This window comes from Rhinolophus hipposideros (genome assembly GCF_964194185.1).
Source record: "Rhinolophus hipposideros genome assembly, chromosome: 3".
NCBI lineage: Eukaryota > Metazoa > Chordata > Mammalia > Chiroptera > Rhinolophidae > Rhinolophus > Rhinolophus hipposideros.
Window position 1 is genome coordinate 14,497,496 of NC_138049.1, and position 14,288 is coordinate 14,511,783.

A 14,288-nucleotide genomic window follows, 5' to 3' on the forward strand; every position below is an offset into this window, starting at 1 on the left:
TTTCCTGGGCAGGTAACAATGTGGTGACATTTCTGATTCTTCCCCATAAGACAGCTGCTCTGGTATTAGGAAACAAAACACAGCATTTCCCTCTGCACGACGGGGCGCTGTCTGTGACATCTCCCACGAGAGAGGCGGGCCAGTATAAACAGATGTTTCAATGGGTGGAGAAGCCAACTCCTCTCCACTGTACACAAACAGCTGGCAGCCCCTGCTGGGGTCATCTGAATTCTGAATGACCAAGCAGAACTTTTGCAGAGGGCTCCCCCCTTCCAGGGCCACCCCCAGGCAAGATTCTGAAATAGGAGAAGCTTGTCCTGGACCACACGAGTGCCACCTTCCCAGTCCCTGGGCACCCCCAGTTGAGTGTCCTGAAATCTCCCCACTCCCCCTCCCCCCGCTCACTCAGGATCCCTCCTTCAAGGGCTGGTGCCCTAAGCTCGGCCACCCCACAAAGATTCTGAGGGTACTGAGAGCGCCCTCACATAACCTGCGTGAGGCACACAGCTAGACAGCTGAACGTGGAGACCTGACTCCAAGTTCAGGGCTCTCTCCTAACCTACAGCATGTCAAATTGTTCTGCAGGTCTAAGTAATTGAAAATTTATTATCTTACCTAGTTTTTGGAAGCTCAAGGATTTACAAATCGTTTATAATGTTCCATTTTCAGTATAAAATCATCATATATATTCTATTTCAGCTCCTCAGAAATTTTAAAATGCTTAGAAGTATTGGTATTTTTAAAAGTACTTCTGAAGGTGATGAATGGTTTCCAATCAATCTTTAGCAAAATGTAGTACAGTGTGAGATACATATATATGTATACATATATACATATATATGTATATATACGTATATGTATATATATCACATATAGATGTGTATGTGCATATATATACACACATATAGATGTATGTGTGTACATATATACATATATAAAATATATATATACACATATATATACATATATATACATATACATACACACATAAAATTAAAAACTACCAAAATCAAAACCAAGGAATTTTGCGTTGACATTGTACAGTTTTTGTACATTTTCTTTGTGGTTCAGAAGCAATTTTATTCTTCGAAGTACAAGGTCTTGTATTTAACAGATACTATGTAAAGAGAAAACCACCTCTGTAAAACCTTTCAAATTTGATTTCTGAAACCACCAGTAGACTCAGTCTCATGAACACAAAGCATCCTTTTAAAGAATACTTACCTGGAGGCCTTCATCCTCTGTACAGATAGTTTCTCATATCTCTGGACTTAAAAGTCTCTTGTAAAACTATGCTCATGAATCATTTACTCGTTTTTCAAATTCTGGTTGGCTTAAGATTCCCGTCATGCATTTTGCACTGAGATACTGTTGTTTGGAAACAGAGCCGCACAGCGAAATCAATGGGCCTGAAGAAAAACAGGCTGCTGGAATAAGCACTAATGCATCACTAGAGAAGTGTGTGTGTGTGTGCGTGTGTGTGTGTGTGTGTGTGTAACCAGATAGTCAAAGTGTTTATTGCAAGATTAACAAGTGTCTAAATGTCATTCTCTGATTTCAAATTAAAAACTGCAGATTTTATTCCAGAGCTGGCAGCCTGCCAGCACTGGGGCCTTAAGGTGGCTTAGGGCTTTGGGGAGAGGCTGGAAAAGACTTCACTCTCACAGCATGCCATTTCTCCTCCTGGTGGCCTTACTGTTGGTCTCTTTAATACAAATTCCACAGCCAGACTTTCTAGACTTTCCACTTAGGCTATGAAAGAAGCAATTTAAAGGATATATGGACTTTTAAAAATATTTACAGAGGGCAGACATTCTAAAACATTTTCTGTGATCTGAATCCATTCTCACCATGACCTTGATATATAACCAGGGCTTCTGACACGATTTCGGGCTGATAACCAGTTTTCTGAACTCTGCAATAATGTACAAAAAAGTACCCCAAGTTCATGCGACTGGTTGTGAAAGTGTTCAAGAAAATGATAAATTAACATTTGTGGTGAAGACTGTTGATCTGAATTATTACTTTAATGTTTTTCCCCTTCTTTCGTCCTGACTAGAGCGACTTAAGTAAGCCCATTTGGTCACTTTACAGGCCTTTTCACACAAAATCCCTCTCGGTTCAGGGAGTGCACATTTTGTCTCAAGAAAACTTCAATAACCAGGTACAGTTCATCATAGAAACTTTAGGATCAGACTCTGCGAAACTACCAGGATGAACATTTGCGTGCCCGAGGTTGTTAGGCCTTGCTGTGAGCACTGGATGGACGCTGTCTCATTTAATCTTTATAAGACCACCATTATCCCCATTTCGAGGATGGACGATTTGAGGCTTAGGCAGGCTGTGTAACATGTCCAAAGTGATACCACTGGTAAGCAGCAGAGCCAGGATTCTACCCAGATCTGTGTATTCTAGTGAGAGTGTTCTTAGCCACTGCCCTACACTTCAAAATTTCAAAGAAAGAGGAATCAGCAGTTTTCTCCATAAGGAAGAGATACTTTCTGGCAGACTAGGATCCTAGCCTGCGGAACAGAGATATAGTTCTGGCGAATTCCTAACATTTTCTACACCCTTATCTCAAACGAAGACCAACTAACGGCAACTCAACCTCTAAAAACCGAAGGACAATGTGCCTGCTGTATTTGCAGCTTAAAAGTCCTTCAAATTATCAAATGTGGAAAGTTACATTTGTAAAAACATCAAGCTCAATTCAAGTTCTGGAGCATAGAGCTCTGAACAACCTCTTTGTAAAGAAGATGGAAACCAGGGTCAATTTTCAAGTAGGACAATTGTTGTTCTTTGGAACAGAAACTTGTTGCTGAATCTCACCAAGGAGCAAAAGGCTTATAAACTTGTGAAAAAATAAGGTTCACATGGAAACAAAAACACAACAGGAACTCTAATAGGAAGACCAACAGATGCTATGTGTCTTCCCAATTCTTTTAAAAGCCGTTGTCGGCTGTTAAAATGTCAATGCAGGAATAATAAAACAACAATAATTCTAGTATGCCAGAGGAAATGCATTATGCTGAAGTTTTTAAAATTTCAGTTTTATAAAAATGTACTACATAGAGGATTGATGGAAGTGATGCTGATAAGGATAAGTCACCTCCAGGTACTGGGAATTGACTAGAAAACCTCACGAGGGCCACAAACTAATAAATAACAATAGCTAACATTTCTTTGGGTACTTACTGTGTGCCAGGTGCCATTTTTAAGCTTCTTTTTAAAAAAATAACTCATTTAATTCTCACAACTCTAAACGGTAGGGATCACTCTCATCCCTATTTTACACTTGAGGAAAATGAGGCACTGAGAGATGAAGTGACTTCCAACGTCAGACAACTAGGAAGTGGTAAAATGGGCATTTGAACCAGACAGTCTAACTCTGGGACTGAATTTTTACCCCCTTCTGCTATGACTCCCTGTAGCTAAGCCCCGATGCAAGGATAGGGACTGTCCCCATGTAATTGAACTGGACAAATTCCTGGTGGCTAGACAACAGGAATTTCTGCCATGTTCCTTCCTTCAGCAAAGGTTCTTATAAACTAGACTTGCGATGCTTCTGTCTGATGGTTCACAGTCCTGTTAGAGTCGAAGCCCCAGGTAAATTACAAAAGCGTGCAGCAAGATGGAGATGAGTGAGGCGATAACTGTATATAACACGATACCAGTGTGGTTCGGAATAACTTCTAAACTCTCGTGTGACACAGCCTCCATTTCCTTGAATCGTTATTTTGGCTTCCTTTGCCATTTCACCCTGCCTCTTGAACCAATCACAGGTCCCTGAGATCCTGACCAGGGCCACTCATGGCTCTGCAGCCCCACCATGGCTTTGTGCCAAGTAGACGCATCACAGATCTCATTGCATGAATCACGTGTGCTGTGGACACCTCCCCTCAGAGGCTGAGCACTGAGCTCGCTCTTCATGGAAGTGATGCATGAAGATGTAGAGAGAAAGGGGATCAGAAAGCAGCCAAGTGTTTGAGAACAAAGCCATAGCAGCTGTGAAGAGATGGAACTCATGGGGAGTGGTTGGCCTGAACCAGGGGATTGGGCTAGACCGTGACCAAACAGGGTAGTTACGGATGCAGGACCTCCCAGTCTCTCCCGGGGAATTTAGGCATTATTCCATAGGCAGTTTGGATCATTGGCTGATGACACAGGGGAGAAAGGAATCTGACCAGGGCTTTGTTTGCTGACACAAGAGCTTCCAAGTGCCAGAGTTAGAATGATCAGAAAGAGAGAAGCCAAAAGTGGAGAAGCATTTCCAGGAAGACAGGGGACCGTGATTAAGTCACACATTTAATTAACTTATTTTAACACACCAAACAATAGGCCACTGGTATACAAATACATACATCTTTATACTATTCTGACAAAGCAGATAGCAACAGACAGACAGCGAACCATATAAATCTACCATTGTAGATTTGTCCAAGGAGCTCTGGGGAAGCTTCCACAAGTTTCCATCACTGCTTTTTCAGCAGGACTACTCTCATGTGGTGAGCCCAGAGTGAGGAAGAATAATCAAGCAAAGAAGGCCTGTGCAATGGAGCACAGATTACCAGCAGGGGGTTGGGGTTCATCATGTGGAAGACTGAATCCAGCTCGGAAAATCATGATTACTTGCGATAACTTGGGTTTTGTTGCTGAATCACTTGGGTTTCAGTTGCTTCATGTGTAAAATAGAGATAATTTAGTGCTTACCATAGATTGCTGAGAGCATTAATTGACACAAAGCATATGAGGTATGGTCAAATAATATGGTGAATGTTTAAATAAAAAAAATGATTACAGTGAAAGACACATTGCCATTAATCCCCCTCAAAATACCTCCCCGTTCCCCTACCCCCCACTTCAAAACACACTTTCTTGCCACTTTGTGAAGAGGTTCTGGAAGTCCTCTTTCGTGAGTGTCTTTAGTTGCGCTGTCATGGCTGCCTCGATGTCCTGAATCAATTCAAAACATTCCCCTTTCATGGTCATTTTGACTTTGGGAAACAGCCAGAAGTCACATGGTGCCAGATCCGGTGAATAAGGTGGATGAGGACACACTGTAATGTTTGTATTTGACAGAAATTGTCATACCAGAGCAATGTGTGACACGGAGCGTTGTTATGATAGAGGATGAAGTAAAGATATTCATGAAAGAGGACTTCCAGAACTGCTTCAGAAAGTGGCAAGAACGATGTGATAAGTGTGCCCGAAGCAAGGAGGAGTATTTTGAGGGGGATTAATGGCAGTGTGTCTTTTACTGTAATACATTTTTTTTATTTGAACATTCACGGTATGTTTTGATCACGCCTTGTATAAAGCGTTTAGCCAAGCGTCCCAGTACATAGATAGGTTTCCTAACTCGTGTTTTCTTAGACTCTGTATTCATCTATTTGGTATCCATTAATTATAGGGCCAAGCTAACAGCCAAAGTTGTTTATATCTCCCCTGTGATGCAGAGCACATACTCTGAACCACCTCCTCATCTAACTCTCACACATAAAAACAATACTTCCCCTGCACTACTCACCCCAGGGCCAGGTACCAGACAACTAGGGACTGCCCCTGTGTGCCAAAGCCTGCTGAAATTATTCAAAGTAGCCAATGCTAAGGTGTTTACACTTCTTTGTCTTGCCTTTCTCATGGAAACCCCAATAAAGGCCCAGCCTGGACTTTCCTCTTGCTCCTTTCTACCTCCTGACGAACACTGGTGCTTCTCCAAGTGGCCCTATGTGGAATGCTATGCCCCCTCCTCTTGGGAAATGTAAGTAATAAGAATCTTTCAGTAGTATTAATCTCTCTGTGTTGTCCCTCAGTCACCTGTGTAAATTAAAACCCATGGGTACAATCATTGAGATAATAGAGCACAATTAACAATAGCTATAATAACATTTACATAGGTCATATAGTAGAATCAGTTAAATTTATGTCTCTTCTACCCATTCTTTTTTTCTATCCTTACTGTCACTTTCCTAGGTTTGGCCTGAATCATTGCAATAACCTCCTTCGTATAGCTTGTTACATTCAATCTCTTACTTCCTGAAACCATCTCTTTACATAGCTATCTTCTAAAACTCTAGGTGTAGTTTACCCTTTGCCAGGAAAGCTTGATATGGTTCTCTGTGGTCTACAGATCAAGTCCGAGCTCTGTATCTTGGTACTCAGGTCTTCTCGGGTCTGGCCTGGAATTGCAGCCACATTGAACAACTCAACATTCCCCACAAATGTCATGAGCTTTTCATACCTCTGTGTCTTTGCTTATACTGGCACCTGACTTTAGAATGCTCTTTCCACTGGTCTCTAAACATGGAAATCGCCAAGCACTTGGGGCATCTGAATTTGCTTATAGACTATAATTGCCACCACCGTATGTAACTAAACTAATTTCAAGTTTTCAGTTTGGCTTAGTAGAACCTTCATGAATTAAAAAAGACTGAAAGGGTAATAAGAGCCAATATTTACTTTCTATTCGCCCCAATTGCAGAGTTGAAAGTATCCTCAATGATTTGGAAGGCCCAGTTCAAACTCTCCTTATTTGGCAGACTCTATACTTTATCTTTAAATTAACCATTCCGTCCACTGATTGTTTTTTAGCCTGATGTAATTCTGCCTATTCATATTATATTTGTTACATTTCTTTACATCTGTGTTCCCTAGATCACAAACACTTTTTTGAGGTCAAAGATAAACCTTAGAATTTTCTTTTATCTTTCCAGCTTGCTCATTAGTCTCATGCATAACAGCTGCTCAGTGAATATTAACTGAATCATGAACCCTATGATTATTCTAATTAAAATAAGGGGCTCTTATTAAATGGTAATTACATGGTTAATTATGGAGAAATGTGGGAAAAGAACTAATAGCTGATTTAAACTAAGCAAAATTAGTTAGGTCAGAGTATGAGTCTATTAAACTTCATCAGAAAACAGTGACAGACATAGTAAATTATTTTAAAGCATGATTGTCATATTTAGTCATTGCCATTAATTATACAGTGAGGTTAATTTTAATTTTGATTTATAAAGAGAAAACACTTGTAGTTTATAAACAAACCATATACCTCACTGCGACGTGCAATGTCTCAGTGTGCGTTTCACCCATGCCTGAAGTTGCTAGGCCATCCTTGGGAGAAGGTTAAAAACTCCCGTTGGGATTTGTAGAAGCCTAAGCAGGCTACTTGAAACTCCTTCCGGTCCTAAAGGAGGAAATGGGCCATGCCCTGGCTGGGCAGGAACCCAGGTGCATTCCTGGTCCCCTGCTCCTTCAAGCATAGGCTGGAACTTAATGAGGAGATCAGGTTTGGGTAGAACCCAGTCATACTGTAACGGCCACCCGAAACTTCTCCCAGGTCCTCAATACGTATCCGGTGGTTAGCTGACTTGATCATCTGACTTTCCTTCCATCATAACTGTTGAAAAAGAAAGTTGGCTGAGATTTACAGCTACCTCTTCTCACTAGGTGGGTGGCTGGGCTTGGGAAGGAATGAGAACCATTCCATTGATACAAGGAGAAGCTGTTCCACAGCCGACAGAATGAGGGAAATAGTGGTTTAGAAAGAATCTTAAAAATGACTCAAAGATGATTACAGGCTGTCACTGAGAAATGAGGAAGGAAGGGCTTTCTTTTCGACTACAGGGTATACAGCTCTACAGTCAGAAATTATTATTTTACATGTAGGCCAATGGTAGTCTGTATGCCTTTGAAATGTAAAAAGCAATAATCACTTAAGTATCTGGTAGGACTTACAAAGCATTAAGATGGATTACAAAGGCCATATATAAAAACCAGGCTCCATACTTTGTAACATCTTGCATTTCATGTTTTTAAAGTCACTGCTGTCAAATACTCATTGAGTGTGTACTCTACAGAGGACCCTGGGCATGGTGGTGTCAGAGTGTCAAGCCACAGAGCTCTAACTGGGCTCATCTTCTACATAAGGAGGGAGGACCACAGGGAAAGTGGACGATGCATGCCGCATGTGCTAAGCTGCAAAGAGTTACAACCAAGTTTTTCTGGGGGTCACAGGAGCTTCACTGAAGAAGGAGAATGGAATTTCTCATCTAGCACACGCATTAAACCAAACATGTTTCCATTCAGCAAAGCAGATAACTTAGCTGCAATCTAAAGTTTGCAAATGTTCACTCTTGATTCGATACTGAGAAAGTGGGTGGGGAAATCATCTATAGCAAACATATCCTTTGATGATCTTCAAGTCTTAATCGAGGGTGTCATTTTGCATTTCTTATCCTTCCTCTCATGTTCTTCACACCTTTTGACACAGTCGAAGCACAGGAAAAGCATGTTTTAGTGTGCCGGAGGGTGGACTGCCCACCTACACATATTTGCGTCCTCACTTTATTTGGACAGAACTGACAGAAACATAGTTAGATTTTGTATTTAAAGATGAAAACGGAATCACCCAAATCCACCTTTGCCTTCAGTTTCCTTCCTTTCGTGGTGTAAAAAGGGATTCTCAAAGTTGTAGCAACGTTTTCTTCAGTTTGCTCCCCATTCCTAAGCCCAGCACTGAGAAAGAGTAAGCATGTAGACGGGGCCAAGAGCGGTTATGAGTTAAAAAGACTTGTCTCCAGTCACATTGCCTACACCTGAGACGTCCGATCACCCTCATAAGAAACACCAAATATTCACTAAAGGCATGAATTAGGCATTGTCTGATTTCCTGAGTGAACTTCTGACATGTCACAGTAAAATACTTATATAACACATATACTCTTGATGGTCAGTGATTTTACGGAGTGGAAAACAATTGCAAGTATAGATTTTTAGGTCAGAAGAAAATATTGAAGAAGAAACAACGAAAGCATACAGACTATATACTCATTTTTATTTTAAATCTTTTTAGTACCTAAAAGTAAAACCTTAAAAACCGTTCATCTGTCCACCTCAAGATAAATTTGTTGAATAATTACTCTAAAAAGACCATTCCTTACATGTTAACATACTACTTTGTCATCTTGTAAAGTTCTGAATACTGTTCTTAAATAATTCACCGGAAGCAGAACCAGCCCATCAATGTTTGAAATACTATGATTCATGTTTCTTACTAAATGCCTAGGTTTTACAAGTAATTAGTAATCCTTTCAGCAGTGTAGAACACAGGAGAGCCCTCTATCTTTCGGATATCTGGTTAAATAACTAATTTACTATCTTGCAATGAATACTTAACAGACCGTTTTCAAAATAATCCCTTGGCTTGATTCTTCTTGAATATAGTCAGCCAGAGAAGTATGGTCAGAAACCACTGTCAGAACCCAACAAATTACAACATTCAGTTTTTACACCTCTTAACCGTAGGTTAAGCTCTAGATCAGAGCATGCTGGTATCTAGAAAAATGCCTGGCACATATTGGCTTTTGATGCATATTTGTTGAAATGAAAGAACAGTTGCATTTACTGCTTAGAAAACTGGCAGGGCTCTGGGCAGATAAAAGCTTTTTGTGGGGTGGCAGGTCTGCTGAGAAAGGCCCTGGGAGTTGCTTACTTCTGGGCTCATACATGAAGCACAGGCTTCCTCTGTTCCACTGTACTTTTCTCACAGGTCAATCATCAGTCAGACCAAAGAGTCGCCTTGTAAATAAGTATCATTAAGAAGTCCAAGATCCGGTCAGAACAGAATGAGCTCAGGTATTTCAAAAGGATTTCATTCCAATGAAAATTTGTTTCAGTAAAGGCCACAATAACCTTTTGAACTAAGTCAACTGGAGAGCTGCATTTTGCTCACTAGTTCTACTGTTGCCTCAAAACAATAGTAACACAACAGAAAATAAAAATAATGAATGTGGAAACCCAGAAACTAACTACTTTTACCATTTCTCACACCACTTTTAGACTAAACTTTGCCAAAGGACAGTAAACTTTTACTATCCTGCTAGTCAAAGACAAAGAACATGGCACAGGATTACATCTTAGAATAAAAGCTGTAGAAGGAAGACAAGGTAGGAATAATAATCTTTTCCTGTGTGGCTATTGAAGGTACCCATGTCTTTGGCTAGGAAAAGAGCAAATAAACCTCCCACAAATGAGTTAGTACAATAAATAACCTGAGAAGAAAAGCAGACTCTAGATTTGTCATTTCTATTTGCAGGGGTGGGGGGTAGTAGCTTATAACTCATTATGACCTTCCTAAACCCTTAAGAAATAATCATCAAGTCAAACGTACCCTGACTCTGTATCCCATCTTGGCTCTGTGGAATAAGAAGCTTGGATTCAGCCCTTGGAGGAGAGCTTCGATTCCTCCATCCTCTGACCAGAGCCCCCACCATGGTTGCTGACAGCATGCTCCCCAGGAAGCTGTGGCCCGGCTGGGCGACGGGGAGGTGGGTGGATGGCCCTGTGAGGCTGCCACCGGCAGGAGAATCATGTCCACCTGGCACAAGGTGCTACACCCAAGGTAGACAGGTCCGGGCAGTTCTACCCGTCCTCATCCTCCACCCACATTCTCATCCTTCTTGTGTTGTTAGCCCTCCCTCGGGAGGCCCAGGGAAAGTTTGGCAGATGAGATGAGAAAAAGCAGACAATAGCAGAAATTAAAATGAGGATATGAATAGAGTCAATCAATAGAAGAGGATGGTCAATGGTACAAAAGTGTCAATCTCCTTTGTATGAGAACTTTTTTTTAATTCTTCATTTTTCACTTAAAGAAGTCCTTTTTTTTTTTAACATTTAAAAATGACTTTGTGGGGGATGGGGTGGCGACGGAATGGGACATGTACCTATGTATCTATTTCTCTTTTTCCAGCTTATTTTGTCTCTGAAATTGGAATAGCTTTTAGGCAATTATTTTTCCAAAGAGAACCATTCTTCCAGATAAACAGAATCTGTTTACAAAATATGAAGAAGTATTTCTAATGTTCTGAGTATTCACTTCACAGAATTATATCAGCTTTTATGGATGAGGAAAGTTGATTACGGGACTGTAAAAAGAATTCACAATCATGTAACCTCTCAAAGGTTTTTTAGAAATGAATTGATTCCAATGGCCTAATTCTCTCTCCTGGTGAGCTAGCTGGAGTTGCCTCACCCTGAGTAGGTGGGACCCAAACTTCACTCATATAGTACATTGCTCCCATATGCCCCCTACTGGTCAAGATGCCAGGTGCACACTCGTTGGAGACTAAGGACTGCATTAAAGCTGTGTGTGTGTGGGGGGGGGGGCGTAATAGAAAGTTCTAGAACCCCTTGTGTGTCTCTGTATGCTATATGCATTCAGACTGGGTGGTACCAAGATTGAATTAACTGTAGGCAGCCTGAGAGGTTCTGATATTATTTACTGTCCTTATGACTTTTATGGATTACGCAGATAGAATGATCCATACCTGATTTCACTCTTTTTCCCCCTTCCCTAGTTCTACCTTATTTAATAAGATCAAAGTTGTTTTTGCAGGAGGAAGGCAAATTCCCCTAAATCCCCCCAAAATGACATTATTTTTTTTAAAAAGCCTGCAGTTTATTAAACAGCAGTAGTATTTTGAGGACATACATTTTATTATTCATTTAGTTGAAATTCCTCTCAATTGCTAATTATTTTGACATTTCCAAAATTCAGACAAATTTTAGTATCATTGCAGATGGAGGGAAAGTCGAAATGAAGGATGGGAATTTGAAATGGCATGAAAGTAGGAAGCTGTTGGTTCTACTCCTGCACCCCAACCTCAGGGTGGGGTTCAGGCACACTCTGGGGCACAGGGTGCGATCACGGGGGCAGCATTTGATGAGAGGAGCAAGTCCTGTTCCTCCTTGCAGTGTATCTCCCCTTCTCTTTGCCGCGGGGCAGCTCCTTCTGCCACAGAGGGCTGAGATGGCTCTGATGGGGTTTAGCGGAGAGCTGCTCAGGGACAATGCTACGTATCCTTCAGGGAAAAGGGCAAAGAGGCCTTCAACAGTCTCTCACTTCCTGTGACCCCAGAGTCACAAAGACAGGCTGAACCTGCCTTCTGCTGGGGAAACTCCCTGTGCAGGGGGGGTGGCATCCAGGGAAGGACAGCAGGGGAACCAGGTCCTCAAGCCCGTGGTCTGGTCTTGGTTTGGAGGTGAGGGATTAACAGGGATCTAGAGGATGGTTCCAAGGTCACTTGTCAGGGGACAGAACCAGGAGGCTAGAACGCAGCCTGTGTATTTGCCTTGACTCTCCTCTGTTAGGAACTCTGTCCCACTGCAGGGGTCTGAATGGGCTGGGGAAGAGGCCTGGTAGGGATGCTGGGAGAGGCTCTATCTGGACTGGCAGATAGAGCCTGGCCCCATCTTTAGGGTGAAGTGGCAGAGATAACACAGTCATGCTGAAAGCAAAAGACTAGCTATGAAGACTCTAAAGAGCTACTAACCCTCTCCACATGGACCTCTCCTTGAGGTTTTGGTGACTCCTGTTGCCACATATCTGGGATCCCCTCCCCAGTGGGCTCATCAGAAGTCCAGGGTGGGAGACATAGGACTCGTGGCCAGACTCATTTCTGAATCACAGTGAACTGCCCAAGTTCAGACACTGAGAACCCTGCAAAGCTGCTGTTATCAGCCACCAGAGGTGACATGAAAGTACGTGAGAAAGTAGGAAAACGGAGCTAACTGATACTTCCGATCAAATTCCCCAAGCCTGCACTTGAATTTCCCATGGAGGTGTGTCTCTTTGGTGCTCTCATCCTTCCCTAGACACATACCACAGCACTTCTCACACTCCTGCAGCCATCTCCTTCCTTATGTCTGTCCCACTCAACCAGCCATCCCCAAACCTCACTGCGCATCAGAAACACTGTAAAACACAGATTCCCAGGACTCGTCCTGAAATGACCGCTGTCCTAGGTCAGGGAGCTTGCATTTCCTCTAGCTCCCAAAACTTTCTAACACCGCCAGCCTGGAATTGATTCAAAGACGGTGTGAAGAAACCCACTTACTTCACTGTGGGCTTCTCGAAGTCAGGGACCAAAACCTCTACCATCTTTGGTCCCAGAACAGTGGGTGTTGGATGAAGAGAATCAACACTGTGGCCAGGGGCCCAACAACATGCAACCCTCATCTGCACACAATCAGGCTGCCTGACACTTTCATCTTTCCATGAAGCCCCAGTTCTTCTTGCCACAACCCGAATGCCACCCTGGCTTCAGGTGCTATCTCATGACATCACCTTGTCTTTCCTCCAGCCCAGACCCCACGGAATCCCCACATTTCACTCGCCTGTGATGTTTTGATCCAGAACATGATTTGTCAAGGCAGCAGTTTTCTGTCCCTTCCACCCCACAAAGAAGGGCTCCATGGTGGCTTCAGAGGTCCTAGTCCCCGGATACTATTGAAAAGGGGCCTGTACATCAACGCAAGCCTCAGCTTTCACAGCAGCATGAACACTTCGCTGCCTTTCGTTTGCCGGTTGTGGCAGGTGGACACTCAGGATCCAAGGTTTTCCCCAACAGGAAGCTGAGCAATGACCATGACTGCTCTGGGAAATGCAGTCAGGAAGAGGAAGCAGGGTAACGTCCTGCCCGTGGAGGCCAACCCACCCTTCACCCTTCCCAACCCATGCGCATGGACTTCCTGTCACAGACCCTCACAGGCCGGCCGTGCTCTTGCAGCAACAGGCAAAAGGAAACATGTCAGCTACGAGCACATGAGGTCATTTTCCCCTCAATCGGTCTTATTATTACATGCCCTCCCCCTCTACTCACGAGAAGGGACCCACCCAGGAAGGAAACACGTGTTTTCATTACACAGCATATCTAGAAAACCAGAATCACGCTGAAGGCTTCTGAAAGGTCAATAAGGCTCACAGCAAACTTGAGTTCATAGGTGTTTGCTTTTAATTTCCCACAGTGACTACAAGTTACCAGCTATTCTTTGAATTTCACAAACGTAAATACTGTCCTCACCCACCTTCTGTAGAGGATGAGGGCTGAGTTGGGCCACTTGTTTCTTTGTAATCTCCTAGGGCCCATTGTATGTAGCTGTGGGCACACAGAGGGTACTTCAGAAACGCTGGTTGAATAAATGCACATCACGCCATGATGGCATGGTTGTCAGCTGTGAGAACTAAGTATGACTTCCATCTCCATAGCAAATATCTGAGCTTCTGCTGTTACTTCAAGAAGGAGCTGCTGGGGTGGATGGTGGGCTGTGTGGGGAATTTTGCTCTTGAAGGGTGGGATTCCAGGAGCTCTGTCTCCCTCTGACCCCTCACCACTCATGTCTCTTGGGTGCAAGAATCAGAAAGTGGATTGGCAAGTGTAGAAGGGAAAATGGGACAGGTGTAATCTAGCCTCAGTGTCTGGCTCTACCAGCCCACAGGTAGT

General features: G+C 42.8%; 1 protein-coding gene across 2 annotated transcripts in view; it reads right to left on the bottom strand.

Moving 5' to 3' along the window:
- Window positions 1-14,288, bottom strand: part of PLEKHG1 (pleckstrin homology and RhoGEF domain containing G1) — a 214,113-nt gene that overhangs the window by 114,313 nt on the left and 85,512 nt on the right. Inside the window, exon 1 of one of the 2 annotated variants that reach the window (XM_081044591.1) lies at window positions 13,183-13,418. The exons of the other annotated variant lie outside the window; for it this stretch is intronic. Coding sequence (XP_080900717.1) covers window positions 13,183-13,261 — 79 coding nt within the window. The 5' untranslated portion in view covers window positions 13,262-13,418. Of the gene's footprint in view, window positions 1-13,182; window positions 13,419-14,288 lie in introns of those variants that run through there. 2 annotated transcript variants of the gene reach the window in all.